This window comes from Leishmania infantum, chromosome 31 (assembly GCF_000002875.2).
Source record: "Leishmania infantum JPCM5 genome chromosome 31".
NCBI lineage: Eukaryota > Euglenozoa > Kinetoplastea > Trypanosomatida > Trypanosomatidae > Leishmania > Leishmania infantum.
Window position 1 is genome coordinate 50,941 of NC_009415.2, and position 26,553 is coordinate 77,493.

At 61.1% G+C, this 26,553-nt stretch overlaps 11 protein-coding genes across 11 annotated transcripts; all 11 read right to left on the minus strand.

Annotated features, from left to right (window-relative positions):
• Positions 1-452: 452 nt before the first annotated feature.
• Positions 453-2,339, minus strand: LINJ_31_0200 (putative nucleolar protein; the record flags this gene model as incomplete). The annotated part of the gene is made up of 1 exon (XM_001467243.1): positions 453-2,339. The coding sequence occupies one exon, from the start codon at positions 2,337-2,339 to the stop codon at positions 453-455; it is 1,887 nt and encodes a 628-aa protein (XP_001467280.1).
• A 773-nt stretch (positions 2,340-3,112) lies between these two features.
• Positions 3,113-4,570, minus strand: LINJ_31_0210 (WD repeat protein; the record flags this gene model as incomplete). Its single annotated transcript, XM_001467244.1, has 1 exon — positions 3,113-4,570. The coding sequence occupies one exon, from the start codon at positions 4,568-4,570 to the stop codon at positions 3,113-3,115; it is 1,458 nt and encodes a 485-aa protein (XP_001467281.1).
• Positions 4,571-6,792: 2,222 nt separating this feature from the next.
• On the minus strand, positions 6,793-8,358 carry LINJ_31_0220 (conserved hypothetical protein; the record flags this gene model as incomplete). The annotated part of the gene is made up of 1 exon (XM_001467245.1): positions 6,793-8,358. The coding sequence occupies one exon, from the start codon at positions 8,356-8,358 to the stop codon at positions 6,793-6,795; it is 1,566 nt and encodes a 521-aa protein (XP_001467282.1).
• Positions 8,359-8,820: 462 nt separating this feature from the next.
• LINJ_31_0230 (conserved hypothetical protein) lies at positions 8,821-9,444 on the minus strand (the record flags this gene model as incomplete). Its single annotated transcript, XM_001467246.1, has 1 exon — positions 8,821-9,444. One exon carries the CDS (start codon positions 9,442-9,444, stop codon positions 8,821-8,823), a length of 624 nt encoding a protein of 207 aa, XP_001467283.1.
• Positions 9,445-10,031: 587 nt separating this feature from the next.
• Positions 10,032-12,611, minus strand: LINJ_31_0240 (conserved hypothetical protein; the record flags this gene model as incomplete). Its single annotated transcript, XM_001467247.1, has 1 exon — positions 10,032-12,611. One exon carries the CDS (start codon positions 12,609-12,611, stop codon positions 10,032-10,034), a length of 2,580 nt encoding a protein of 859 aa, XP_001467284.1.
• An 882-nt stretch (positions 12,612-13,493) lies between these two features.
• On the minus strand, positions 13,494-15,017 carry LINJ_31_0250 (conserved hypothetical protein; the record flags this gene model as incomplete). The annotated part of the gene is made up of 1 exon (XM_001467248.1): positions 13,494-15,017. The coding sequence occupies one exon, from the start codon at positions 15,015-15,017 to the stop codon at positions 13,494-13,496; it is 1,524 nt and encodes a 507-aa protein (XP_001467285.1).
• A 718-nt stretch (positions 15,018-15,735) lies between these two features.
• LINJ_31_0260 (putative ATP-dependent RNA helicase) lies at positions 15,736-18,474 on the minus strand (the record flags this gene model as incomplete). The annotated part of the gene is made up of 1 exon (XM_001467249.1): positions 15,736-18,474. One exon carries the CDS (start codon positions 18,472-18,474, stop codon positions 15,736-15,738), a length of 2,739 nt encoding a protein of 912 aa, XP_001467286.1.
• A 2,283-nt stretch (positions 18,475-20,757) lies between these two features.
• Positions 20,758-21,249, minus strand: LINJ_31_0270 (conserved hypothetical protein; the record flags this gene model as incomplete). Its single annotated transcript, XM_001467250.1, has 1 exon — positions 20,758-21,249. The coding sequence occupies one exon, from the start codon at positions 21,247-21,249 to the stop codon at positions 20,758-20,760; it is 492 nt and encodes a 163-aa protein (XP_001467287.1).
• An 823-nt stretch (positions 21,250-22,072) lies between these two features.
• On the minus strand, positions 22,073-22,576 carry LINJ_31_0280 (conserved hypothetical protein; the record flags this gene model as incomplete). Its single annotated transcript, XM_001467251.1, has 1 exon — positions 22,073-22,576. One exon carries the CDS (start codon positions 22,574-22,576, stop codon positions 22,073-22,075), a length of 504 nt encoding a protein of 167 aa, XP_001467288.1.
• A 1,054-nt stretch (positions 22,577-23,630) lies between these two features.
• LINJ_31_0290 (hypothetical protein, unknown function) lies at positions 23,631-24,608 on the minus strand (the record flags this gene model as incomplete). The annotated part of the gene is made up of 1 exon (XM_001467252.1): positions 23,631-24,608. One exon carries the CDS (start codon positions 24,606-24,608, stop codon positions 23,631-23,633), a length of 978 nt encoding a protein of 325 aa, XP_001467289.1.
• Positions 24,609-25,205: 597 nt separating this feature from the next.
• LINJ_31_0300 (conserved hypothetical protein) lies at positions 25,206-26,231 on the minus strand (the record flags this gene model as incomplete). The annotated part of the gene is made up of 1 exon (XM_001467253.1): positions 25,206-26,231. The coding sequence occupies one exon, from the start codon at positions 26,229-26,231 to the stop codon at positions 25,206-25,208; it is 1,026 nt and encodes a 341-aa protein (XP_001467290.1).
• Between the last annotated feature and the right edge of the window lie 322 nt (positions 26,232-26,553).

The window sequence follows — 26,553 nt, forward strand, 5'->3', positions numbered from 1 at the left end:
AAAGAAAAAAAACTTTTCCGTCTGCGTGGCAGAGGATTGCTCTTCCGGAGTCGGCGCCGCATCCGTGGCGCTCTGCTCTCTGCTGCATCTGCGCGCACGCGTATTTCCCCAAAGGGAATGGCCGCACAGGGAGGGACGCGAAGAGCACGGCCCTACAGCACGGCAGAGCCGCTTTTGTGAGCATGCGTGGGGGAGTGCGGTGCACCAAGAGGGGGACGATGGGAAGGGGGTGCGCGCAGAGGACCTGTTTATCTCTTGGCTGTGCGTTGCTTTGCCGCCATTACCCGGTTGGCGTGCTACACACACACACATACAGTGACACGCTGCCATTGCCGGCTGCCTGCTTGATTCACCTCAGCAGCTGCCGTGGAATGGGAAGGCATGGCGAGCAGATATTAGATTAGGAAGAAAAACGCTACCTTTATAGCGTTACCCGCTTTCAGCTATAGGGCTCACTTACGCGGTTTGTGCGGCTTGCGCTTGCCCTTCAGCTGCCGTTCGCTGCGAGTCGTTTTGGAGCTCGGTGGAACGCTAAGCTTGTGGTTCTTGACGGGCGCCTTTTCGGCCAGCACGACAGCCTTGCCCTTCTCGAGTCGCACCCGCTTCGAGCCGACCTGGAGCTCCGCGACATCGTCGCTGCCGTGCCCACGCTTCTTTGACGAGGAGGCGGAGGCGCTCCCCGCCCTGGACAGCTTTTCGTCCGCCCCGTCCTGCTGCTTCGTGGTGCTGTCCGTCAACTTCTTCAGCTTGCAGATGAAGAAGCCGTCCATGTTGTGCACGTGCGGAAAGTAGCGGCGGGAGAACTCGAGGCTGTCATGATAACGGTGGTGGCGGTACTTGGTGAAGCCAGGACGCCCAAATGGCAGCCCCATCTCCACCACCTGCACGTCACGGCGCCTCAGCGCGAAGTCCACAATCGCCTCATCCTCTTCCACGAGGAAGGAACACGTAGAGTAGACGACGTAACCGCCAATCTTGCAGGCGTCGATGGCGCTCAGCAGCAGCGCTCGCTGCAGCTGTGAAGCACGCTGAATGTCCTCGTGCTGTTTGCTTGTCTTGATGCTCTTGTCACGCGAGATGATGCCCGTGCCGGAGCAGGGGGCATCGAGCAGAACGCGGTCAAAGTTGCGCATCACCCTCTCGTAGCCAGTGCCGTCGTAGTTCGTGACGATGCAGTTGGTGACACCGAGGCGCTGTAAGTTCGCGTTGAGCGACTTGCACCGTGGCTCACTCACATCATTCGCGAAGAGGACGCCGGTGTTCTTCATGAGCTGCGCAATGTACGTCGTCTTTCCGCCCGGAGCGGCCGACATGTCGAGCACGCGCTCATTCTCCTGCGGAGCGAGGGCCATGACTGGCAGGAAGGAGGCCGCGGCCTGCAGCATGTAGTGACCCGCGAGGTACTCGATGGTGCCAGCGATGGGGACATTCGACTCGAACACTTGCAGACCAACCTTGGACCACTTCTCCAGCGGCTCGACGTTCATGCCGCGCTTCACAAGCGCCTGCACCAGATCACGGCGCTTCGCTTTCAGCGTGTTAACGCGAATGGTCGTTGGCCTTGTCTTCTCCATCGCCTCCAAAAAGTCCACCGCCTCGGCAGGGGGGAACAACTGCAGGATCGAGTCCATGAGGAATTCGCTGTACTCGTACAGCTCGAGGAGGTCTGAGCGGAGAAGCTCGAGATACTCGCCACGTTCGCGATCTTCTTCGCGCTCCTGCTTGAAGTTGGACAGCACACGAACGGTCTCTTGAATTCGGTCACGCAGCTCCTCTGCAGTGCTCGTTTTGCCAAGCAGCTGGACGGCTGCGGCGCCGTCCTCTTCCTGCTGCGCCTCATTGTCCCGCTGCTCGCGATCGTGCAGAGGCGTCGGCTTCGCTGTCCGAGTCACAATATCCTCCTGCTGCTCCGCATCGGCCAGTTGGCGCTGCGCCAGCATGCGGCGGCGGTACTTCTCAGCTTTGACCTCGAAGTCGTCGTCGTCCTGGATTTCCGCGTCGAAGTCTTCCTCGTCCTCCTCGTCGCCGTCCATGACGTCGTCAAACGCGATGTTTTCCTCATCGCCAGCGCCATCCTCGTCATCAGGCGCCCCGTCATAGTGGCTGCTGTTCACGGCGGCATCATCGTAGTGGAAGCTCGAGTCCTCCTCTTCCTCCTCTTCCTTAGCCACCGGTGCCCTTTGCGCAGCCTTTGGCGCCATGGCGGATTTCTTGGCGGTCTTCTTTACGGCGACCACCACTGCAGTGCCGTTCGCCTTCTTGAGCGACTTGGCTGCGGGGGCGGCGGCTTGCGGCACCACCTTCTTCTTCGCTGCAACGGTGGCCATCTTCTTGCCCATTGGCAGAGCGGTAGGCGAGATAAGGAGGGAGAGATGAGCAGACGCGGCACTGCACTTAGAGCGGCACACTCGTGTGTGCTACGTATGCTACGGTGACGCTTCTTTGTGTGCCGGAGGTGTGCGAGAGTACACTCCCACGGGTGTTGGGCACGGAGCGAGAAGGAGAGGCAGGGAGAGCGCGCTTGCGTGATGGGGAGGAAAGGTATCGCGGCACAAGGCGCTCGCAGCTTGGATGTGTGTGTGTGTGTGTGCGCGCGCGCGTCACCACCCCCAGAAGCTGAAGAACAGAGGCGAGGGCACAGCCAGCACATAGCAAAGCAGCAGGCACGTGGCGCCCCTTCAGAAGAGGGGCAGACTCTCCGTGAGCACGGATGAAATGTAACGGAAGAGAGACGCGGCAACGCAACCCCTTCGCTCGTCCACCTTCATGGACGGCACAGTCAAGGGAAAAGCGAGAACGAGACGAGGCGCGCTGGGCGGCGCCGCGTTCGATGCCGCCGTGAATGGTGCTTTCCGTGTTTCTTCTTGCTGCGATGAGGTTAATCGTGTTTAGTCTCAGAAACGGCAAGCGCATACAGGCACGCACAACAGGGGGATGGGGGGGGTGACAAAGGCGACGCGAAGTCGAGCGCGAGGAAGGCGGCAGAGGTGGGGTGCATTGCATCCACTTCTACAGCTGCACCCGCTTCGCGATAGGCCATGCACGAATGGCACCGCGGCGTACTTGGCACGCATGGTGACCTCCCCTCCCCCACAAACCCGGTGCGCCACGGTTAGCTGAGGAGGCCCTCCTTACTAAGGGCGAACGACCTCGTCTTGTTATCCTTACCACCACTGGCAATAATAGACTGCCCCACGTACGTGACGTCCAGCACCCCATCCGTGTGCATCGCATCTAGCGTGAGCAGAGCCGTGTTGGTACACCGCAGGTCATACACGCGCACCGTGGCGTCTTCGCTGGCTACTGCGAAGAGGCTGACCCCGCTGTGCTCGGCGTCACCCTCCTGCGCATCCCACAGCCACACCACGCTGTAGAGCCACTGGCGAGGACCGCTGAAGGTCTTCACCACATCCTTCTGCCGCGTGTCGAAGAGTCGGGCACGGTTGTCTGTGCAGGCAGAGAGGAGAAGGTCTGCTGCTGCGCTGTTGCCTGCCGGCTTCACGGCGATGCGGTTGATGGGGTGGTCGCCTTTAAACTGAGACTGCAGCTGCGCTTCTTCTGTGTCGAGGCACTTGATGTGGCCGTCGTGGCCAGCCGAATAGAGCCGTGCGGCACCATGGGCAGCAGAGAAGCGGCTGCACAAGACTGGACGACTGTGGTCCGTGAAGGCCACAAGCGGCGCCTTCTTCGACGGCACTGCGTCACCCTCCATCATCTGTTCCCAGCTGAACACCTTCACCGTGGTATCCCAGGAGGCCGTGGCAACAAGCCTGCCGTCGCCCGGCGCGATGGCGACTGAGTCAACGCCGTCGGTGTGGGCCTGGATAGACCCCAGAAGCTGCATGTGGCTGTTGCTGCTGTCCAGCTTCCAGGCTGCCACACTGCCGTCCTTGCTAGCGCTGGCGAACATGAAGTCCCCGTCGAGCCTGGTGCGCTTGCGACCGATCTTGCTGCTGGCGGGCGTCACTGGGTGGAGGGCCACCTCCTTAACAGCCTCGCGATGGAAGGAGCCGAGGGCGAGGCAGCTGTCGCCGTCCCACAGTCGAACGCAGTGGTCGTACGAGCCGGTCAAGAGAAGCTCGGCGTTATTGCGGTACGGGGCACGCACGCTACTCACCCAGTCATCGTGCGGGAGCAAGTTGCCCTCCTTGGCCTGCAGGGCGGGGGTGTACTCGATATTGAGCAGCTCCTCGCAGCTGATACCGCGCCGCTGCAGGAAGCGGAACAGCGTCGTACCAATGTACTCATCTTTGTGGAGAAAATCGAAGTTCTGCCCTTCAACACCGAGCACGTTCTGCACGAGCTGGTTGAGCCCGTCTGGCAGCACGTTGAGCGGTACGGAGAAGCTCTGCTCCGGCATGGGCTTCGAGTAGGTGGTTGTGAAGAAGGTAACCATCGCGCTGCCCCCGCCGGCGCCCGTGGTGGCCTGCACGGCTGGTGCATTGCGGACAGCAGTCATGATGGAGGCGACGGGCGACGCAGAGCCTTTGAAAGGGGACGGGGCAAATGCGAAGTGTAGCTCCGCTGTATATCTGCATGGACAGGAGGGGAGGGACGGTACGGAGGCCATAAGGCGGGGAGCAGAGAGGTGGGGGATGGGGGGGGACGAAGAGCGGATGAGGGGGAGAAGTGAGTGGAAAGGCGGGTCCGCATGGGGGTGTCACCGTGCACTCTCGTGTAAACGAAGGCCGGGTGGTAGAGGTGGGGAGGGGAGAGCAGAAATGCACAGATACGGACAGACATGCTGTCACTTGCCACGGTATGCCACACCGACTGCGCACAGTGGTTGGCGAAGTGGAAGAGGAGGGCGAGGGCATCGAGTGCCTCGGAGGCCACGAAGGCCGAGTGCGCGGGTTAGATTAGCGGGGCGACTCGAGCTCAATGAAAGTAAAATCGGTTCTCCGGAGCGGACATGGACGTGCGGGTGCGAGGTTGAATTCCATTGACGTGTGCTCGGTGAGTCGGGACAACGAGCATTCCGGGAGTGGCGCGCTCTAGTGTGTGCCAGGGCACACACAATGCATCGGCTGTCGGAGGGGGGTCCTTCACCGAGGGTGGCGGCTTTCATGGCGACGAAGCAAGACCCACGGTGCCTCTCTGTCGCCGCACATTCCTTGCCAGCTCGTCTGTTTTCTTTTGTCCGTCTCTCACTGCGGTTTGATGCGATCGTTGACTGGCGGCGGCGTCGACTCGGCAAAGGAAATGTTCAGGTAGACAATGAAGAGGGCTAGGGTGAAGAAGAAGAGCAGCATAGACCAGATGGCGACGTCACCGCTGCGCCAGCTCCACCGGCGGTAAGGTGTCATTGCCGTCCGGGGATGTCTGCCCTTTGCCTTCCCTTGTACGACCGTCTCTCTGTGAGAAGAACTTGTGCGCGCACAGAGACAGTCACGAGAGCGCTGACGCCGTGCTGCGCGAACCAGCTCGCCCTCAGCGGAGAAAAGAGCTACAACGGCTCGAGCAGAGATCAGCTGTCGTGGGAGTTAATATGCGAGTGCGCGCGTGCGTGTGTGTGTGTGTGTCGTCGCTCACGCGTTCATCGAAGACGGCGCGCACGCGTGGAGAAGGACAGAAGAAGAAAGGAGAATAGCAAGGGATGAAGCGCTCCAGCATCAGACGAAAGGAGAAAAGGAGGGGGTCACCAGACACACACGCACACACGCGTAGGGCCTCACATGGATCCATTCTGCTCATCACTTACCGTTTTTGTTTTTCTGGCGAGACACCGCTAAAGGTAGCAGAGCGCAAGAGCAGAGAGCGCGGGAAGAGAAGAGGGCGGAGACCTCTCACGCGCGCATGTCAGGTGCGTGATCGGCGGCTCCGGCGGCAAGGGGGATACCATCGTAGTAGATGTGACCGCCATAATGGGAGGCAACGCCTGAGAGGTGAGGTACACGAACGCGTTGTTGTGCACATCACACCTGCTGGCGTTAGGCGCCTCGGTGAGTAGCATGGCGTACTCCCTGATGTCTTGTGGACCGGCGCAATGGACAGCCGACCCATCAGCGCTGCCGCACAAGACGTCTGAGGCGAGCGCTGCAAGGGTACTGGGGCGCTGCTGACGCACGCGCACGCAGCACACGAGCGCGATGCGGTCATCAGCAAAGAGAAGCGGGCGATCCAGGATAAACGTGTTGCGACCATAAAAGAGTCCCTGCTGCGTGGCAGGTGTCTTCCACAGAGGCGCTGCAGCACCGCACGGGGTGACAGTGACGTCCGTGACGGCGTCCACGAGAGGCGCATCGGTCAGCTCGAATTCCAGCGTGCGCGCCTCTGGCTGATACCGTGCAGCGAAAATGAGGCATTCCATCTGTGTGTCCGGATGCGCGTCTGTATGCTGAGACATGCGTGGGCGCCTCACTGCCACTGTGTGTGTGTGTGTGTGAGCAAGGAAGAAGCGAAGGGGCGAAGGGCGGAGAAGTGGGTAAGAGGGGGCCATGATCATGAGGAGAGGGGTACAAAACCTCCACAGTCCACGTGCGCCTACGCGTATGCTGGCCTCAAGTACTCTTGTCAAGTGGTGTCAGAGAACGGCGGTGGAGCGTGTCCTAAATTTTCGCTGGTTTTTATGGCGCTACGGCACACCATTGCTGCTCCCTACAGCAGCAACGTGCACACACACATGCACTCACACACACACACATGCACAGTCTTGCTAGCGTCGTCCCATGTCGACCGTTACGGCGCGTGGCGCGTCGTGCGCCCCTCCCCTGTCCAGAATGCCGAGGCACATGCAGAGACGCGTGCTGCAAGTGTTTGGCGTTCTCCCACAAATACTCACCCTCCGTCCTCTCAGCTCTTCAGCACCTCCTCCGTGAGAAGAAAGCAAAGGCCAAGCTCCTTGTCGAGCGGGCAGCCACTCACAAGCAGCGTGAGCCGCTCCGGTGTCACAGATTCCACCAGCGCAAACCCAAGCACAGTACCATGCCGGATTCTGCGCTCGAACACACTGAAAGGGAGTCGGTGAAGCTCCCCGTCAGGGCTGCGTTCGTACTCAGTGGCTGTGCTGATTGCGACGATTCGGTCCTTCAGGGCGACGTCCTGCAGGGTAATGAACGACACGGCCGCCACATCCGCCTTCTGCCGGTCCGCGTCCTCGCTGTCCATCATCGGCAGCAGTGTCGACATGGCGGCGATCGCTGCCGCACCGACGGTTGCGACGCGCACCTGCGAGGCCTCGAGGGTGATGAGGGTCGGCTTCACTGGCGATGTCGGGGTGCCGAAGAAGTACTGCAGCCACCGCTGGCGATTCAATAGCGGCACCGGCACCGAGTTTACCAGCTCCACGGAGTCTAAAAGAAAGACCTTGAAGTGCTGCCCACCTCCGCAGTCCACCTCGGGCGGCACGTTCCAGCGCGGATCAAGCATCGCCTGCACAATGTTCATCGACCCTTCACCACCAAAGCGCTCCCATGCACGCTGCACCAGCTTCCACCGCAGCCATGAGCTACCGACGACGCAAACGTGATCGATGTCGGCTGCCACAATGGTGTCCAGGAGTGTGTCGAGTGGGTTCGTCTGCGTCTTACCGCTTCCCAGGGCGGCAGGTGCAGGCGAAGCAGAGGCGGTTGGGTCGACGCTCGGCACCGCCGCCGCCGCCGCTTCCGCCTGCTCCACCGCGTGCGGCTCCACCACGCCAAAGTCAAAGAACAGTCCGCCCACGCGGCAGCGCTCACTGCGCGCCATCTTCTCCATGCCGTTCGGCAGAAGCTGCTGCACCCAGTGCAGGTAGAGTCGTGGGTTGGCCACACGCGACTGGCCGACTTGGGCATACAGCGCCGGCGTCAGATTCATCTCCTCCTCGATGTCCATGCAGTGCTGGGCGTGGAAAAGCGCTATACTGCCTGGGAACGCGAAGGCAGGGGTGTCCAGCACCCCATCGAGCAGCAGGGGGTGGTAGCCGAGGCGCACGGCAAAGTTGCTCAGCCAGCGAACATAGGTGCTCGCCCCGCAGTGGTGGCGGTCGCTCACGAAGAGCACGCGAGGTCCGACGTCGTCGCGGCCGCGGGCCTCCACTCGTGCTCGCTCCAGGTGGGAGTGAAAATCCAGCAACGAGCGCACCCAGGTCGCCCCGAGCGACGTCGCATAGCAGCGCTGCAGCACCGTCGGCGGTGCCACCAGCGACAGGGTGCAGCCGGTGGAGGTGAAGATGCTAAGGGAGCGACCGGGCGGCAGGTGCACTGGCACTCCCGGGATCAGCTCTGTCCCAAATACCTCTGCCCGCGCCGCGGTTGACGTGTCGTCGTCTTCCACCGGCTTTCGCAGGGTCACCTTGGACAGCTGTGTGGAGGAGAGCGAGGTGATGATGCGCAGCTCGCAGAAGGAGCCGAGAACGTACTCCCGCTCCAAGGCTACCATGTCCTCCGATTCTGCAAGGGAGGGGGAGGGGGAGGGGGTGGGCAGAGCGGTGGTGGTCGACCGCAATCGCCGTCCTCGTGAAGGGGCGGCCGGTGCGAGCGGAGGGAGGGGCGGGAAGAGACGAAGGACAGGAGAGAGTGGGGAGGGGGGAAGGGGGAGGAGCGTCGGGTGAAATACCTACAAAAGGCGGTATCATTTTGTCATGCGTGCGCTGCTACTGCTCCCTCACCCTGACTCCCGCACGCATCGCAAAACAGAGGGGTCAGCTGACTTCAACTGTATCTCCAGTATCGGTCCTTCATGATCCTTTAGCTTCACATGTCCGCTTACGGTGTCTTTCTGCGTCACAAGAGGGGATCTCCAGGCACACATGGCGAAACTGCTTCCCTGTCCACATCACCAGCAGACGCGTGCCCCAAAGAAGGCGGGACGCATATTTAGCAGCCGTGCCACTGTGCGCACTCACCGCCGCGCGTTTGCCGGCGTCTCAACAATCCAGCTGTTGTAGCCAGTAGGCAGTGAAGGCCGTGCGGCCGCTGGTTGGGGGACGAGCTGCTCTTCGACAACACCGTGGTCGTTCACTGTGGCTCGTCGGAGTAGGTGTGCCTCTTGCAGCACCTGCGCGACGGCCAGCAGCACATCTGTGTCGCCTTGCAGCATCGCTTTGGCGTGCTCCCGCTCCACCGGGTCGTCCATTTGACGGCGCAGCTCCTTGATGATGCTGTACACCTCCGCCGTGGCGATGCCGTGCACCTTGGATGGGGCGTGGACGGGCGGCAGTGGCGGCAGAGGGTACACCTGCCTCTCCTCCTCTTCGTCGCTGTCATCACCATCGTCCGCCTCCTCGTCCTCTTCGGCGTCGTCTTCTTCGTCGCCTTCTTCGTCAACAGCGTCGTCATCGTTGTCGGCGCCGTCCTGGTCAACGTCACTGGCGGCGGTGGAAGCCGCATTCGTGTCGGAGACCGTCGCGTCGTTGGGCTGCTCCTCTTCGTCTTCCTCGTCGTTGGACATGACCGCCTGATCCTCGCCCTCCATTTCTACTGCTGCAAGATGCGGTTCTTGCCCATCCGTCGAAGAGGGCTCCATGGTGCTGTGCCTCTCTGCGTGGCTTAAACCTAGCACGGGCTGCTCATGGAGAGAGGCGTGCGCGAAAAGAAGCACAACCAAAGGGGTCCCCGCGGTGTGACAGGCGAAGGGAGGATGGAGAGCGTATTCGTGGGGGTTGTGAAAAGCAAGGAGAAGGGAATGGAGGGGCGTATCGGTAGCAAGACGGTTCGGCGCACGAATTAGAAGCCGTCGGAGAGAGAGCAAGTGAGTGAGTGAGCACTTTAGAAGCGGTGCGGCCAGCGTGTAGCGGAGCAACGGAAGCGGGACGTGCGCCTGCCGAGGGCCTTTTGGGCAGGCGACTATCACTGTTGGTAGAGTTGAAAAGGATGCGGGACAACAGCGACACAGGGGTGTAGTCTACATCAAAATCGCCCCGGGGAGGGGGTGGCGACTAAAACGAACAAAGGAAGGGGACGCCCGCAACAAGCCCACCAGGGCACATCACGGAGAGTGGCGAAGAGGGGCAGCGGTGGTCAGCCATCCTGCCGTGCCGAGAAACACGTAGCGACGCAAGCACCGCCCAAGAGGGAGCACTGTACGTGCAACGTTGCCCTTCACTCCTCTTTCTAGGCACTTTCAATCGACAGCTGATGGGCAGCGAGCATCTGCTTGACCACGTCAAGCACCTCGTCACCGGCTTCGCGGGAGAGAGAGAGGAGCTGAGCGACGGTGTTGTCGAGTCTCTCGCGTGCGCAGACGAGTTCGACATCGCGCGCGACGGCAGCATCGACGTTCTCCTTGGCCTTTCCAATGGCTTGATCGTAGCGAACAGAAGTCTCGCGCAACGTTAGGATGTCTTGGGTGACGGCCTCGTACTGTTGCAGCATCTGCTGCTGCGTGTGTCCGACACGCTCTTTCTCAAACGAGAGTGCTCGCAGCTCCTCCTGCTTGTTGCGTGTGGTGGCTTGAAAGTCGTTCGCCTCCAGAGCGCGGCGGCTTATTGCGCTCTTGAGCTCCTTGAACTTGGTCGTGAGCGCCTTCTGCGTCTGCACCTCCTCGTCCTTGTCGGAGACCTTGTCGAACTTATGCTTGTACTGCGCATTGCTCGCCTTGATGACAGCGATGGTCTTCTCGAGCTTCAGCATCTCCTTCTCCATGCGACGGATGCGCGTGTCGAGGGAGTCGCCGCGGTACTGGAGGTCCTCACGCTCTTTCGCTGCCGCGATCACGAGTTGGACCTGCGACAAGCGCGCCTGCGCCGGGTCCATGCGGCCTACAAGCACCTCCTGTCTGTTCTTGACCGCCGTCAAGTTTTTCTGTCGGTCGAGAAGCTCCGTCACAAGGCGCTTGCGCTCCTCCTCCGCCAGCTTCGCCTCCATCTTCAGCAGACGGTGGTGTACTTCGATCTCCGCCTCGCGCTCCGCCACGTCAGCCTCGAGCTGCCGCTTCTTCTCCTCCAACGTGAGCAGCTCTGCATCCTTGGCTCTTAGCGCGTTGCGCAGACGGCGCAGCTGCAGCTCTAACGTGTCCACCTTGATAAGAAGGTCCTCGCGCTGCTTCTCTAGCTTCTTCTCTTCCCGTTCGTCGTGCGTGCAACGTAGGTCCATCTCTAATACCTCCTCAAGGGAACGCTTCTTCGTCATCTCCAGTTTCTCGATCAGCATGGTTGACTGCCGCATCTCCTCCCGCACCCGCTTCACTTGGTTCTGCAGGATTCTGTTTTGCTTCTCTAGCTCGTCCAGTGTGGCCTGCAGAAGATCGATCTTGCCGTGCAGCTCCTTCCGCTCCTCCTCGGTGCGCTCGCCTTTGGCGCGGCCCACACGCTTCTCCATCTGCTGGACGCTGAATTCGATGTTGTACAGCACCCCCTGCTGAGAGAAAGACTCCCCATCCAGCTGGTTGATCTTGGCGTTGTAGTTCTTGCCCTGTGCCTGCGCCCCACTGATCTCGCCCAGGGTCGTCGTCTGAGCCGCGCGCACATCGGAAAGCTCCTGGTTCGCCTTGAAGGCCGCCGTCTTGAGCTGCTCAATGTCCTTGGCGACGTTGTGGGAGGCCGTTTCAGCGTCCTTCAGCAGCTGCGCAATAAAGTCGGCTTGCTTCTGAAGATCGGTGGCGGCCATCTCCTCCTCCTTGAGTCTCTCCGCTACAGTGGCTCGGCGCTTCTCTGTCATCGTCAGTTCCTTGTTGCGGCGCTCGATCTCGGTGATGGTCTCCTGCAGCTGGAGGATCGCCGCCCGCTTGTCCCGCGTGGCCCGTGACGCCTCCTCACGAAGGGCATCCACCTCGTCCTGTATGCTCTGCACCTGCTGCGTCAGCACCGGCACCGCCTCCTGCAGCTTCTGCGACGTCTTCTCGCGCTCTTGGATGGTGTAATTGATCACCGCCGTCTCCTCCTTCGCCTCCTCGAGCGATTCCGACAGCGACTTCTTCAGCTGTTGCCGCTTCTGAATCCAGGCAACGCCGTCGGCATACTGCTCTGCCGCGATGCGGATGGCCTCGTCGCGCTCGGCGATGGTGCGAACCACCTGCTCCCACTCGTCTAGCATGCCGCTACGGTCGTCGTGAAGCTTGCGGTACTCGCTGGCGACGCGGTCCAGCTCCCCCTGCACGTGCTGCGTGGCGAGCATCTCCTCATCAAGCTGCTTGCGCTGCCTCCGCACGGTGGTCTCGAGCTTCTCAATGTGCTGAGTGAGCTGCTTGACCTTGGCCTCATCAAGCTTGCAGTAGCGCGCGATGGCTAGCTCGTCCTCCTCTTTTTGCCGACGGGCCTCGTCCCACTGCTCCAGCTCCTCCTGGTTGTAGTCCAGCGTCGTCTTGAGCTCCTCGATCTTCAGATTTCCGTGGAAGATGCGGTCTTGCACGGACGTGAGCCGGTCGCGTACGTCCTCGGCGCTTCGCTCCAGTTGTGTTTGCCGCTGCTGCAGCCGCGCGCACTCTCGTTCCATGACGCGGCACATGCTCTCCTCCGACTCAAGCTCGCGCTTCTTCGTCTCGGAGAGGCTCTGCGTGTTCACGATTTCTGCGCGGACGTTGCCAAGGTGCTCCTTCATAAACTGCAGCCGCCGCCGCTGGTCCTCGACGCCGCCCTGCCGCTCCTCCAGCTGCTGCTCAAAGCGCGTGAGCTGCGCAGTGAGCTCCTTGTTCGTGTTGTTGAGTAGCTCGAGCGGCAGCGCCTCGGCAGTCGCATCCACAACATCGAGATTCATGTTGCACCGCTATGTGTCTGAGTGCGTGTAGGTGTGTGTGGCTAAGCGCGGAATGGACATCGAGAAACGACAACATCTCAAGGAGGCGCGAGGGTGGTGCGATTTGCCGAAGAGAGATGAAAGAGAAGGGGGGCGGGCAAAAAAAAAAAGGGGGCTGCAGACGAGTAGGAGGTGTGGCGGCAGAGCCACAGAAAGGGGGTCAGCATGGGGGCGGCAAGTTCAGGTTCGGAAATGTGGCACAGAGAGGGGGAGGGATCGTGTTGTGGACCCTGTGTACAACACACTCTGGCAGAAAGAATGACATCGGGGCATCTCGCCTCCGAGCTGACACGCGCCGCGTCTGCGCTTCCTGCTCCTGCTTTCGTGAGTCGGAGAACACGTTTACGAGGACGCTTTGGCCCGTGGCGGGCACTGCGAAACACTCGAAAGGCAACCGCAACAACGAATGAAATCCGCAGAGAGTGCAGAGGGATGAAGAGGCGAGCAGCGAGGCCATCCCAGGGGCGAGCAGCCTACAGACGGGAGGCGTGGGGTGGACGAGGGAAGAGCATTGCAGCGCACAAGACCCGATGCGTTCTTCTGTCTCAGTGCTGCCGTCTTTAGACCCGCAGAATACGTGAAACCCTCTCCCCCTCCCCCTCTTTTTCAGCCGATCAGCGCGGTAGGGTGTCAATTGCAGCGCAGGAGGATGTACGCTTTTGTTTTGTTGGGAAGGCCGCCGCCAACGACCGCCTGCGCTGATGTCTCTCTCCTCGAGAGGTCATTTCCCGTTCCCGTTCCAGCCAGCTCCTTTTGTGTGCGTGCGACAACTCACGAGCAGAGTTGGGCAAAGACGAAGACCGTGCAGCAATGTGGGGATGGTAATACACGAGTGCTGAGTCCCTAGCTCGGTGCGTTACCGTTAGCGGAGGACCCCACGTGCAGAAGCCCGGCATCCCGCAGAGTCTCGACCAGCAGCAGTTGGTTCTCGGCCACATCGTCGGAATCGTCGAAGCCCGGGAAGGGCAGCGCACTCACAGGCATCGTCTTGGGGTAGCTCGAGAGCAGCGTGGCAATCGCTGGCGCAAAGTCTGCCTCAAAGCGCAGCTCGCCCAACTCCCCGCCAAGGCAGACAGTCGAGTTTCGCCCCGTGTGGTACACCCGAGCTTCGCCGGGCACGTTCAGCAGCAGCCGCATACAGTTGCGAGAGATGAGGCGCACCCGGGAGGCGTGGCTGAGCCTTGTCGACGCCGGAGCCGCGCCGCTGTACGTCCTGGACGGCGGCTGCAGCTTTCGGATTGTATCCTTGGCGTACACGTCGGCGCACATGTCCATGTTCCCTTCGTCGGTGAGCAGCAGCGTCAACTCCGCCACCATCTCACGCACCTTTGTCTGTAGGTTGGCGCGGTGCTCCTGCTGCTTCTCGCTGAGCGCGGCAAGGCCATGGGTGTCGCGAAAGACGGGGTTGTTAACCTCACCCACCACCTGCGGCATACTGCGTGGCAGGGCACGACGCCATTCCATTTTGTTGGCGGCGAGCTTCTCCACTGTGTACTGTGCGGCGCGGCTCATGAAGTCTGCCCACGAGTTCATCTGGTTGGCCGAGAAGGTGATGTGCAGCGAGTGCGTCTTGAGTGTGGTCTTGCCCTGGTGTACCGTGCCGCGCGGCATGTACAGCACATCGCCGGCCTTCAGGGTGATGGTGTGCTTGGGTGTGGGGAACAGCTCAGGCGCGTAGTCCTCGCTCGAGTGGCGCGCGAGCACATCGACGTCCTCCGGCGGGTCGTAGAGGCACCACAGCTTCTCGCCCTCCAGCTGCAGAAGGAACACGTCCACGTCGTCGTAGTGCGGCGCGAAGCCTTGACTGTTGGCCGGCGTCCAGTAGCTGTTCACGCCGCAGTAGCAGTTGAACTCCTTCTCCATGCATCCGATGAAGGCGGAGTTGCTCTCGATGAACTCGTTGGGTCGCAGGAAGCGCACGGACCACCCGCCCTTCATGCACGTCTCCAGCTCGGCCGCATCCACGAGACCCTTCGTCCTGAAGGAGACACGCCTTTTGAGCTTGGGGTCGAACTTGACAACGTCGAGGTCGGCGCCGTAGCGTGACGGGTGCGTCTTGACGTGATCTAGCATGCGCTCCGTGGACCAATTCACCGGGGGTACGACACCGGGAAGGCCGCTTGCAAAGTACTCGCCGCTCCCGTGCGAAGCAACGAGATGCTTCCTTTCAAAGTACTTGCGGAAGAACTCCCCGCGGGACGTCTTTAATAGCCAGGAGAAGAAGTTCGGGTGCGCCTGGCTGCCGTGCGAAGCCTTGGGCAGCACAGCTGCCGTTTCTACCTTAGGCTTCCCGGCCGTCACCTCCAACGATGCCTCCCTGGGGCGCTTGTCGCCGCTGCCCTTTTTGAGAGACGCTGCCTTTGTCATTGCGTGTTCACGCGTGGGCGACTGTGTCTGCAGCCGCTCCGGTTCTGACGCAGTGCAGTGGCGTGAGCGGAGAAGTGAGACACAAAGAGAGAGAAACAAAAGAAGTGGTTGTGGTAACGGCAGGTAGACAACACCCCTGCCGCGGGTATCGGTGTGTAAGCTCCACCACCGAGTACACCTCGGCGTCGACGTCCACGTTGTGCGCGCATGCTAGCCTTCGGTTCTCGCTCCTGTGCAGATACAATGACGAGCGTGACGATTTGAGCTCTGTGTGCAGCGGTCCGCATCTCGTGCGAGGAGGAGGGCAGTGCGCGAGCATCCGAAGGCGAACGTACGTAGAGAACATGTCTGGCAGCGGCCCGAGGAGATGTCGCTCCTCTCTGCGCTTCACATTCGTTCGTCTTTGGTTATGCGCACGGCGGGCGTTTCTCAAAAGCAAAACCGACAACACACGGCACCAACAAGCCCCCCCTCCACACACACAGAGAGACAAACAGAGAGACAGACACAGACACAGACACAGACACACCACGCGTAGGCAGGAGGAAGTGAGGACAGGTGTCAGCGAGCGCTGCTGATGCCACTCCACTGATCTCTTCGCACGCATGTGCACACGTGAGCGCACGCCGAAAAACAACAACAGAAACAATGGGAATCGAATCAACTCAGACGCTAGCCGCCGTCCCTGACAAGGTCACGCGCCACCCCAACGCCGTCTTCACGGCGCGCGAGTCGGCAGCGCGAAGGACAGCAGCGAGACCAGGTCCAAGTCGTCCTCGTCGTGTTCCACCTCGTCAGCGGTCATGCCCTCCAAGTTGTTAAAGATGGAGACGAGGGCCGTGATCACCTCGCGCTGCAGGTCCTGCAGCGGCGCCAGGGAGTAGCTGCCGAGCAGCGTATTGAAGTGATCCTCATAGAGGAGCCGATTTGCGTGGGTCAGGCGCAGCACCTCGCAGATGGCCGACAGCTTGCGGCGGAACTCTAGCACGACGTAACCGGCAATCTCGTCCACCTCCACGTAGCGCTCCTTACCACTGTACGAGAGCGCAAAGACGTGGAAGGTGCCCTCGTCGTCGCTGAAGGTTGCGTATTGTACTCGCTGCGAGAAGAGCAACAGCGAAATCCAGAACTGCTTCGGCGACGCGATGGCCGTCGAGAAGCTTGCGAGCAGCTTGTCGAAGATAAGGTTCAGCTGCACAGGGATAATGATGTCGCCTTCCTGCCACCGCAGGCAGCTCGGCGAGTGGATGTCGGGCACGGCGGTGAGGTCGCTGAAGATGCCGAGCGCCATCTCCTTGGAGTTCGTGTAGGAATTGCCCTCGCTTGTCACCTCCAGCGACTGCGCGACGAAGGCGACGTTCGTCATGACTGCCACCATCAAGGCAAGCTTGTCCAGCTGTTCCAACAGCTTCTCCGCCTCAACGATGCTGCGGAACGGCATGAACTCCGCGAGCTCGTACTTGATGTGGCTCTCCAGGTCTACAATGGCCATCAGCTTGTCGTAGCTGAGGTGTTTCTGAAGACACCAGTGGCGCACCGTCTCCACGCTATCGCAGTGCCGCTGCTGTTCCACGCGGAAGAGCAGGGTGGCCTTCATCACGGCTACAATGTCGCTGCGCAGCCCGCAGCAAAAATCACGCATGACGTTCTCCGTCTCCTCCATCGCGCGCGCGACGTTGAAGTGCCGTTGCAGGCCTTCGCTGGCGTTGATGCTGAATGGCGAGAGGCTGCTCGTCACGGCGGCGGCGAGGATCATGAGAGACTCGAGCCCTGTGAGGAAGCCGAAGAAGACAAGCATTCCAGGCTGCGGGGAGACCGGGATGAGCTGCAGAATGCGGCCAATGAACGTGTATTGGTACTCCGGAATGTCCGTCATCACCTCCGCTTGGGCCGCTGTCATGATCATGCGGCTCCACGACTCGTTCTGATGGCTGTATATCTCCTCGATGCGCTCCCCGGCGGAGAGGGGGTCCTTCGCGTCGAGGATGCAGCCGAGCTGCGTGAGCATGTTCATGGACGACGCAATCGCCTCCACGAGGGGTTGGCCGTGGCACAGGCTGAAGATGGCCACCGGGTTGTTCACCACCTGTAGGCAGTGCAGCGAAAGCTCGTCGATCCGGGAGTTCTCAATTGGCGGCTGGGAGTAGGCCGGCAGGTCCGTAATTTGAGCAGCAGGGAACAGGCAGAAGTAGAAGCCCTGTTGCACGCGGCCGACGCGGCCCCGGCGCTGCGCTACGCTGCCGCGCGAGATCCACTGCGTGACTAGAGGGGGGTACTGGATGGAAGCCGGCAACTCCTTCGAAATCTTTGGCCGCTTCACCAGCACCAGATCGATGACGTAGACCACGTCCGGCAGCGTGATGGATACCTCGGCGATATCGGTGGCGAGGTATACCTTCTGCCGCCCCGGTATGTTACGCTTCATTGCCGCCTCGATCTCGCTCAGGTTCACGGCGCTGTGCCACGGCACCGCGTCGACGCGGTGATATAGCTGTGTGTGGAGCCACGTGCTCATCGTCTCTACCTGCGCCCTTCCCGGCAGGAACACAAGGATGGAGTGCACTGGGTTCGAGCAGCTGTTGAGAAAGAAAATCAAGTTCTGTGCCAGGTAGAAGTGTTTGTCCACGGTGCTCTTGTCCACAACACCGCGCGACACCAGCTGCGGCGGGGCCTGGTAGTCCGTGCCGAGCAGGGTGCAGGTGTCCTCCAGGAAGTAGTCGTGAATAGGGTGCTCCGGCTCGCTCTGCTTGTACGTGGCGACGCGGAGGCCGGCAAAGTACTCCTCCCAGTCCTCCGTGTTGAGGGTGGCGCTCATGAGCACCAGCTTGAAGTGCGACAACTTGTTGAGCAGCGCCAACCGCAGCAGCGCCACTGTCACCTCAAGATCTGGCTGTCGCTCGTGGAACTCATCTAGCACAATGTGCGTGAACGGCAGCTCTGCCGGGTTCTCGAGAATGCGCAGCAGCAGGGTGTAGCTCGTCATGTACCACAAACGGGTCTGCTCATCGCCCTTCTTGTCGCCGCGTATCCAGTAGCCAACGTCCTCGCCGACGCTCTCGCGGCGAAGACTCGCTACGCGGTTGGCAATCGCCACTGTCGCGGTGCGACGCGGCTGCGTGCTGACCACCTTGGTGTCCGGCGACAGCTCAAGCAATGCCTTGGGGACGCCGGTGCTCTTGCCGCTGCCAGTGTCGGTGCAGATGAACACGACGTCGTGCTGCTCGATGAGGTCGAGGATGACCGGCATGTCGAGCCGCTCCGTCACCACGTGGTTCAGCAGCAGCGTCTCCTGGCGGCTGTACTTGTCAAAGAACTCTGCGTGCGACATCTGCATGGCCGCCTGCATCTCCTGCATCGTCTCGAAGCGCTGCTTGTATTCGGCATCGGTGCGCATGGCCTCTTCGTGCCGGCGCTGCGCACTCTCCTGCTCCTCCTCCATGCGCTGGTGCGCGCGCATGAGACGGTCCTCGTCGCGACGGCGTCCGCGCACCCGCCTAGGAGGCGGACCTTCCGGTCTGATCGCATTCGCCGGTGCCGATACAGAAGACCTCGGGACTGGCATCGAGGGCACGGCTGTTGTCGCCGATGTCGGGGCCTCGACGGCCTTCTCCGGCTCGTCAGCAGGCTTTGCGGTGATCGACGGCGTACTCGTTGCCTTCGCGGGAAACAGCTGAGCCAGTTTGCTGACAGCGTCATCCGGTTGCTTTTGCTCTGGTGACGCTACGGGAGCCGCCTTTGAGCGAGGCTTTGGCACTCCGCTGGACTCGGCGGTAACTTCGGGTGCGGCTGCCGGCCGCGTTTCCGCCTTAGGGGCCTCCTTTGGCGTCTCCTTCGCGTTGTCCTTCCTGCCAGCCTTCACGGCCTCTTTGGCTAGCGCGCTTCGAGGTGCCTTGACGGCCGGCTTTTCGGTTGCCTTCTCTGCCGGCTTTTCCGCCGGTGCGCCCGGTTTCGCCTTGGCGGCGATCGGTGCAGCCGCTGCTGCGTAGCTCTTTGGCTTCTTGGCCTGGTTCAAGTACTCCACCGCACCGCGCGAGGTGGGTGCCGGCGCGGCCGCGTCGGTCTTCTGCGCCAGCCAGTGCAGCACGTTACCTCCTTGCTTTTTGGTTGACCACTGCTCATCAACCGTCGCCGGTGTGGCCACCTTTACCTTTGCGGCGTCATTGAGCCTCGCAGCGCCATCCTTATTCTCCTTGTCGCTGGCGCGCTTGATCTGTGGACCGGAGCGGCGAGGCATGTCGAGAGAAGACGCTGACGCGGCCCGTGCGGTTGGCGGAGGAGAAAGGGGTGGAGGGAAGTGGACGCAGCGAACACGCAACAAAGGAATAGGCAGTTCTGTCTCGCTCGATGATGATTAAGAAGCGGGCAGAAGGGTGGTGTCCGCGTGGGTGGTGAGGCGCGTGCGTGGTAGTTGTGGTAGGGTCCGGCCCCTTATGTTTGACACTGGAAAGCGTTGATTAGAGCCGCGGGGAGTATGTGCTTGCTCGTGTTCGAGGAGCTTGATGGATCGAGAGGGAGAGGGAAAAGGTGGGCAGACACAGCATGCAGCACGGCGAGGCAGGCAGAGAAGAGGAACAACGGCTGTTGCGATACAACCAGGAAACAAACCGTTGATACTGCTTTACTGATTGAAGTTGTGGCGCGTGTGCGCGCATGCGAACCGGGTCAAGCAACGAGGGAAGGGGGAGACAAGGAAAGCAGACACACAGCATGGCCGGGGAGATTGCAGCACATGTGCTAAGACAGACGGCAGGGACGGGTGCAGAGCGGCGGGCCAAGGAGAGTGAAGATAAGCGCAGCAAGGGCCGTTCTGTGCGCACCCCGATCCTTTTCGCTTTTTCTCTGAAGTGCCTCCGCTGCCTCTCTCTCTCTCATCTGCCCAGTTTAGCACAATGACAGCAGCACAAGGAGAGGGAGGGGGGGCGCACACAGACAACCAAACATGCCATTGCCCATGCAGCTGCTTCCTTATCCCTCTTTGGATGGAGGGGTCCTACACATGCAATCACCCCGACTCGCACATGGAGTACGAGCAGGCAGTAGAGGCGACAGGGGGTGGGGTTCTGCTACGCGGACACGCAATGGACACAGAACGAAGTACTTGGCGAGTTGCTTTGGCTGTCTGTGCTGAGTGGCGCGTTGGCGCAGTGAATACGTTGGCGAGCGCACCGCGGGCTTGGAGGGAGGGAGAAGGGCGGTAGGGCGGTGCGCTGGCAGCAGGAGACACCGGCTCGCACGCAAAGGAGTAGGACACTGTAGTGCGACGCGGAAAGAACAACACACAAAAAAAGCGAAGGGGCGTCGTGCGTGGGAGGCCCAGCTGCGACGCCGACGTGCTCTAGCGGAGCTGCACGATGGCGGTAGGACCTGTACGTTGCGTCATGCACGAGACATGCAAGCGGACGGAAGCGCATCGGCAACAACCAGTGAAGCAACGGAGGACTCGTGCAAGCAGGCCTGGCGCGTGATCAAAGTACTCGTATGGCTGCAGCGGCACACCACACGTACACCCATCATAGCGACACGCCCATTTGCTTCCTCCTTTTCGCACCCGACACACACGACCAGAGGTGTTGGAGCTTAGAAAAGGAGCGGTGGTGGGTATGTGCGTGTGTCTGTGTGTGTGGACGTGCACGCTGCACATCGAAGCTGAGGCAGACGTCCTCTCGATGACGATTTCGTCCGTCCTTGCACACGGTCCTTCGGTCAGTCCAGCACCACTGCATCGTCCCGGTGGATCCTCTCAACAAGCGCCGCTGCATCGCTCGGCGCAGCAGAACCAAAGCAAACGCCGCCGTGGCGGCTGCACATAAGAACGCTGACGGCGTGCACGCGCCCGCCGCTGTGGGAGCACGGCATCACGACCACCAGCACGGGGTGGCAAAAGACTCAGTGAGCGTCGCGAAGGTAGTTCCCTCTGCACCGCGGTCACTAGCTCGTTGAAACCGGAAACGCCCTGGTGGCGCTCTGCCCACTCCGCCGCAGACACGGCTGTGGATAGGATGAGGTGGCCGGAAGTCTGATAGCTGCGCGCCAGCTTCTTCGGCACCGTGCCACAACGCTCCGCACATCCAAAACTGAAGACGACTGCATCGAGGCCGGCAATGGCGGCACACGTTTCCGCCTTGAGGCAGGTCTTGTAGTGCTGCACGGTGGAGCACCACAGAAAACGACCTGACTGACGCAGCACCACTATCAGAGACCAATCGTGGAATGGCTCCAGGAGGGGGAGCATACGAGCTGTGCCGCCGTCGGTGCACGTAGACCTTTGTGACGTGTCGTGGCGGGCGTGAGAGGAGCATAGAAGGTGGGTGGAGCGGAGATTTTAGAGCCGTCGCTGGTTCGCGGAGATCAAGCCCGCCTCCCAGTTGGGCGTGAACGAGTGTCGCGGAGGCGGGACCCGACTGCTTCACCCCGCGTGTACGACTGTAAAGATGTCCTTTGTGTATGCCCGCACCATCTTTGCGACACGCTTGCGCCACGAACGAGCAGTGCCATGTCAGAGATCTGTCGGAAGGCACGCTGCGGTTGTGCATCGTAGTCTTTCTGCAGTCCAAGCAAGTGAATGCCGCGCCATATCGCCATCCTCCCGCTCCTCCCGTTGCGGCGCCCACCATCCGCACGCGCAGAGAGGAAGGACAAAACGCTGGCGAGCCCGCACATCAGCAACAAGAGTGAGCGGGGTCAAAAACGCATAGCAGCGGCACGGCGCCATACATAGCTCTTCACACACCAAAAAAGAAACGCGCCTCAGCTTTCATCGTCGCCATCGTCGTCATCATCTCCATTGTCAAGACCCACGGCAGGGCGAGTAGCAGACACGCTAAGGGGCCTCAGTCGCCTGTTAGACGGCACACTATCACAGGAAGGCGCAGCGCATCCCTCCACCGCGGCAAGCTCTCGATCTCGTGAACGCTCATTCCACTCCGTGAGGTATCCAGCCGTTTGCACTTCCGTAAAGTTCGGCGGTATCTACAGCCGCATCGGACGGAGCTGATCATGTCTTCGTGCCTTCTCCAGCTGCCCATGGGACGGCTCATAGCTGCCTTGTATCCTCGTTACGCGCCTACCGCGCCAAAAACTTGAACAGCAGATAGAGTGCGCTCCCGTACACGAGGCAGTTCCACAAGATGCCCTTCAGCCTGTGCAGCCGCATGGCCCACTCCGCATGCGCCACCTCCTCTCGCGTGAACCCGGCCGATCTCGGGTCGTAGTAGTTGGCGCTGTAGCGGCGATAAAAGTTCCGCGTGGATTCGTTGACGTAGCGCTGGCCGGAACCTTAGTCCCACGTGCCGGTGTACGCACCTCTGCAGCCCCCGCCGCTGTTGTGCGGGTGTGACCACCATCCAAGCCAGTCGCGTGCAGGTTGGAGCACCGCAGAAAAGGGGAGGAGCGCATTGCAGATCACGTCTCCATGCTTGTTTGCGAGTGTGTGCCGAGTGGGCGCGCTTGAGCAGCATCAGCTTGTAGCTGTGCTCATCGGCAGAGGTGTCGTGTAGGAGGAGAAGCAGCTGAGCGAGGTGGTGCGAAGGAGGGATGGCGCCTTTTCGTGCCCAACGCATCACGGTCACCACACAGACTTCAGTCGGGCCAGAGCACAAGGCAGTCCATGAGTGGACGGGATGCCACGAGTCGGGAAGGCAACCTTGGTTCTCTGCTGCCTATGCGCAAGCACGCGCCCGGCTGAGAAGAGCGGCTCACTGGACGCGCACCGGCTGCCTCAGAGACGCACCCGAGCCCGTGCCGTAGCGCGCCATGTGTGCCGCCACACAAAAGCATGCGCATGAAGCGGGGACAGGGTCGGTCGAGGGCACGTCTTTCTGTTTTGGGCACAGGTCGAGTTTTACGCCTTCGCGACACACACGCACACGCACACACACACACACACACACACACACACCGGCTAACCCACATAGACGCACACGCGCAGACAGCGAGGCACGGCGCGAGCGGTGCCCTTCTTACCCGTCAGCGGAGAGACGCCAGACCAGAGACAAGCGAGAGCATGGCGATGCAGCGGGCGAGCGAGGCGGAGCGGGATGCAAAGCGCGCCGAAGGACGACCTCACTTGTGCGTGGGCGCGTGTGCGCGCGGAGGGATGGCGCCCTCCGAGCAGCGGCCGCGGGGCGAGACGCCAGGCAAGGACAGAGGAAAGAGAACCTCGGAAGAAAGAGAAGGCACCACGCCCCGCTTCGGGGCGAGCCGGTAGGAGAGGGAGGGGGCAGAGCGTCAGCGTGCGATGACGGAAGTCGCCTCCCGCTCGCTCAGCATCGCTCGCTCTCTAGCGCCTTGGAGCGGCGACAGCACACCTCCCCCCTTCAAACCACACACCCCTAGAGTTGCGCATAGCTGCCGCAACCGTGTTCGAACGTCTATGCGGAGAGGCCAAGCATGAGCTGCACGATGGCGGCGAGCGCGCGTATTCGTCGGTGGTAGGGACCCGCAGCCACGCGCACGCGCGTTACGCAGGCAGGCCCGCACGTAGCACATGGCGAAGATGCAGAGAGGGGGTTGGTGAAGGAAAGCCAGCAAAGAGAGGGCCTGCAACGCGGTACTCTTCGAGGTGGCCCGTCTGAGTGATTTCACTACCGCCATTCGACTCCCTGCCAGACTAGTTCACGCTGCACGGAGGTCTTCGCGGTACTCTTTGAGTACCTTCAGAAAGGCGCGCAGCCTCTCATGCTTGAGCAGCTGCTGCAGATGCGCGTGGTGCTCGCGGAGGCTGATCCCAAGCGCTACTGAGTCTGCGCCGAAGCAGGCTGCGAGGGACTCCTCGTATTCGGCTTCGTACACGGCACGGGAAAGGGTTCGCTGAACGGCGCTGCGGCGCAGAAAGGGGATGGCGCCTTCGTCGAGGTGCTGCACTTTCAGGAAGAGATCGTCGTCGCTGTTGGTGAGGGCCCCGTCAAACCAAATCGTGAAGCAGTATCGTGTCTTGCGCATGTGGCTGAGGATGGGCCGCACTCGGTGTAGCATCATGTCTGATTGGAACAGCACAACGGTGCAGAACTTCGGTGGCACGGTGATGCAGGGGCCGAGGAACGGCATCATCTGCAGCTCCCCACCGATTTCCGGGGCCCAGTCCTCGGTGAGGTAGACCGCCATCGTGAGGCGGCGCTTGTTGGGCTTGCCGGGGTTGTCGTAATGCCACGGAAATGCGCCGCCTTCATTCGCCTGCAGTTTCAGCGTGACAGAGCGCGAGGCGAGGTCAGCCGTGTCGCACGGCTGCAGATCCTCGCAGCAGTTTAACCGGTCCCGCAGCACCTCCACCAGCTCCCCGAGCTGTCCCTCAAAGAAGGCATTGAAAAGTGGGAGTTGGTGTCGTACCGCTGCGTTGTGCAGGTCGCATTCGTAGATGTGCGGCTTTGTGAGTTTCACCGACCCATCTGCTGTGAGGAACTCGACTTGGTTCGGGGTCTTGCCGCCGTCGATGCCGTCGAAGCAGTATTGCACTTCGTGCAGGAGCTCCTTCGCCACCGACGCCGGGAACGGCTGCTCATCGAGGACGAGGTACCCATCCAGGTCCAGCTGCTCGCAGCGCTCTCGCGTCAACAGCCGCTTGAGGGTGTCAGCAAGGTTGAACTTCAATTCCATAGCGATGCAGCGACGAGCGGGGCAGAGAAAATAGGGAGCAGCCGCATGAGTTGGTGTGTCAACGGAGCAGCGCAGCCACAGATGAGGCCAACAGCGGCGCAGTGCACTGTGTCACGGCTGAGCAACAATGCGTTTTGTGTGCACGTGCCACCGGCAGAAAGAACACAGGATAAGGAGGCAAGGGAAGAGGGAGGGAAGCAGTGAGCGAGCATGAGGTCGGCGTTTTTTGGATTTCGGAGAGTCGAATGCAGTCTGCCACGCTCCACAGCCCCCACCCCTCTGCAGCGTTCGCTGTCAACGAAACCGCACCCCATCACATATGCGCGGCACGAGAGAGCACCGTGGCGCTCCGCTCCTCGATGGTGGGCATGGCTGTGGCGGTGAGCACTTTGCGTGTGCTGCAGCAAATAGACACGGCGAAGGAATGCGCGACCCGCTCGTCGAGGATGAAGCCGTGCGTGAGCGATAGCCAGGGCCAAAGTCAGCGTTCTGGTGTGCCTGGGGCAGGCGACCGCGACACTAATCCGATCCAGTCTCACAGGGAGTCAAACTGCACACTGCAGAGCACACAACTCTCACCTCCACCGCCGCCCCTCTTTAGGACGCAATGGGCGCCCCACCCGCGGCGTTCTTGAGTGCTTCGGCGTTGCGGCGGTTGCGGGCGGACACCTCTCTCAGTCGCCGCTCGCGTGCCAGCCACTCCATCCCCGCCTCCACCATCTCCGCCACGGTGTAGACGCCGCCCACTACGGCGCACAAATTCACCACAAAATGGCTCAAGGTGTCGTACTGCACGGCACAATCCATCGAAAAAGGTGACAGCTTGTAGGAGAAGTACAGCCCAGGTGCCCTGCCTTGGCCGTTGTACCGCAGCATGGAGTGGAACGCGGTGTACTGGTAGCCAACGCGGCTGTCCTTGCCGGCGAGGTCCACCGTGGTTGGGATGAGCTGAAGGAAGAACTGAAAAAAATACGGCTCCTGCAGGCCGTGGGCGCTCTTGAAGCCAGACATCGGCTCCAGCGTTTGATGGCGGACCTGCGGAACGCCCCAGTCGCCGTACGCATTGCCACCCGAGAAGTGGTGGATCTGAAAGTCGGGCCGGTACTTTCTGCTGTCCTCCACCCTGTAGTCTTTCAAGATGATATTGAAGGAAGAGGGCTTGGCGGCGATGGGGGCAGTGCCTGTGACGAGGCAGCCGTGCTCCGTCCCGGAAAGCACTTCGCCGGAAATGTAGGCCGCGGACGAATTCGAGACGTAGGAGCCATATGGAATGTGATAGAGCGATATGTGCGTGTCTCGCTCTGCCTGCTCGTCGTGCGCAAACACAGAGACTGTCTCCGTGGCGATGCGGTGGCACGGCATGTAGGGCAGGCTGATGGAGAAGTGCAGCCTGTCCACCTTGCGTTGCATGTCGGCGTCGAGAATGTTCTTGAAGGCGGACGGGGTGATGTGGCAGTTTTGGTGCCCGCTCACGTAGCCGTAGCACTCACCTATGAAGAGAATCACCAAGACTGTCATCGTTGCAATGCTGACGGCGGCCCCGTACGGGGTGGCAGGCGTCAGGTGGTTCTCGCTGTCCTGTACCACACGAAAGAGGTCGCATTTGTGGAGGAGACGCATCATTCGTGTATGGCGGTGGGACCGTAGAAAGGCTGACGTGCGAGGGGGGAAGGGACGGGGTGCTGAGTGAGGCCGTCAGGTACAGGCGGTGAACGCGGCTGCCAGGCAAACACGGCGGCGCCAGCCGGCGTTGATGTCTGCGGCAGCAGCTCAGGTGGAGGGAGAGAGGGAGGGAGGGTGAAACGTGCCTGAGATTGTGGAATGAACAAGAGGCGAGATGGCCGAGGGCGCCTATCATCAGGAAATGAGGGCATCAAAGAGGACGTCTGCGCTGCAAGAAAAAAGAAAAAGAAGCGCAGTGAGTGAGTGGCCGGCATTACTGGGA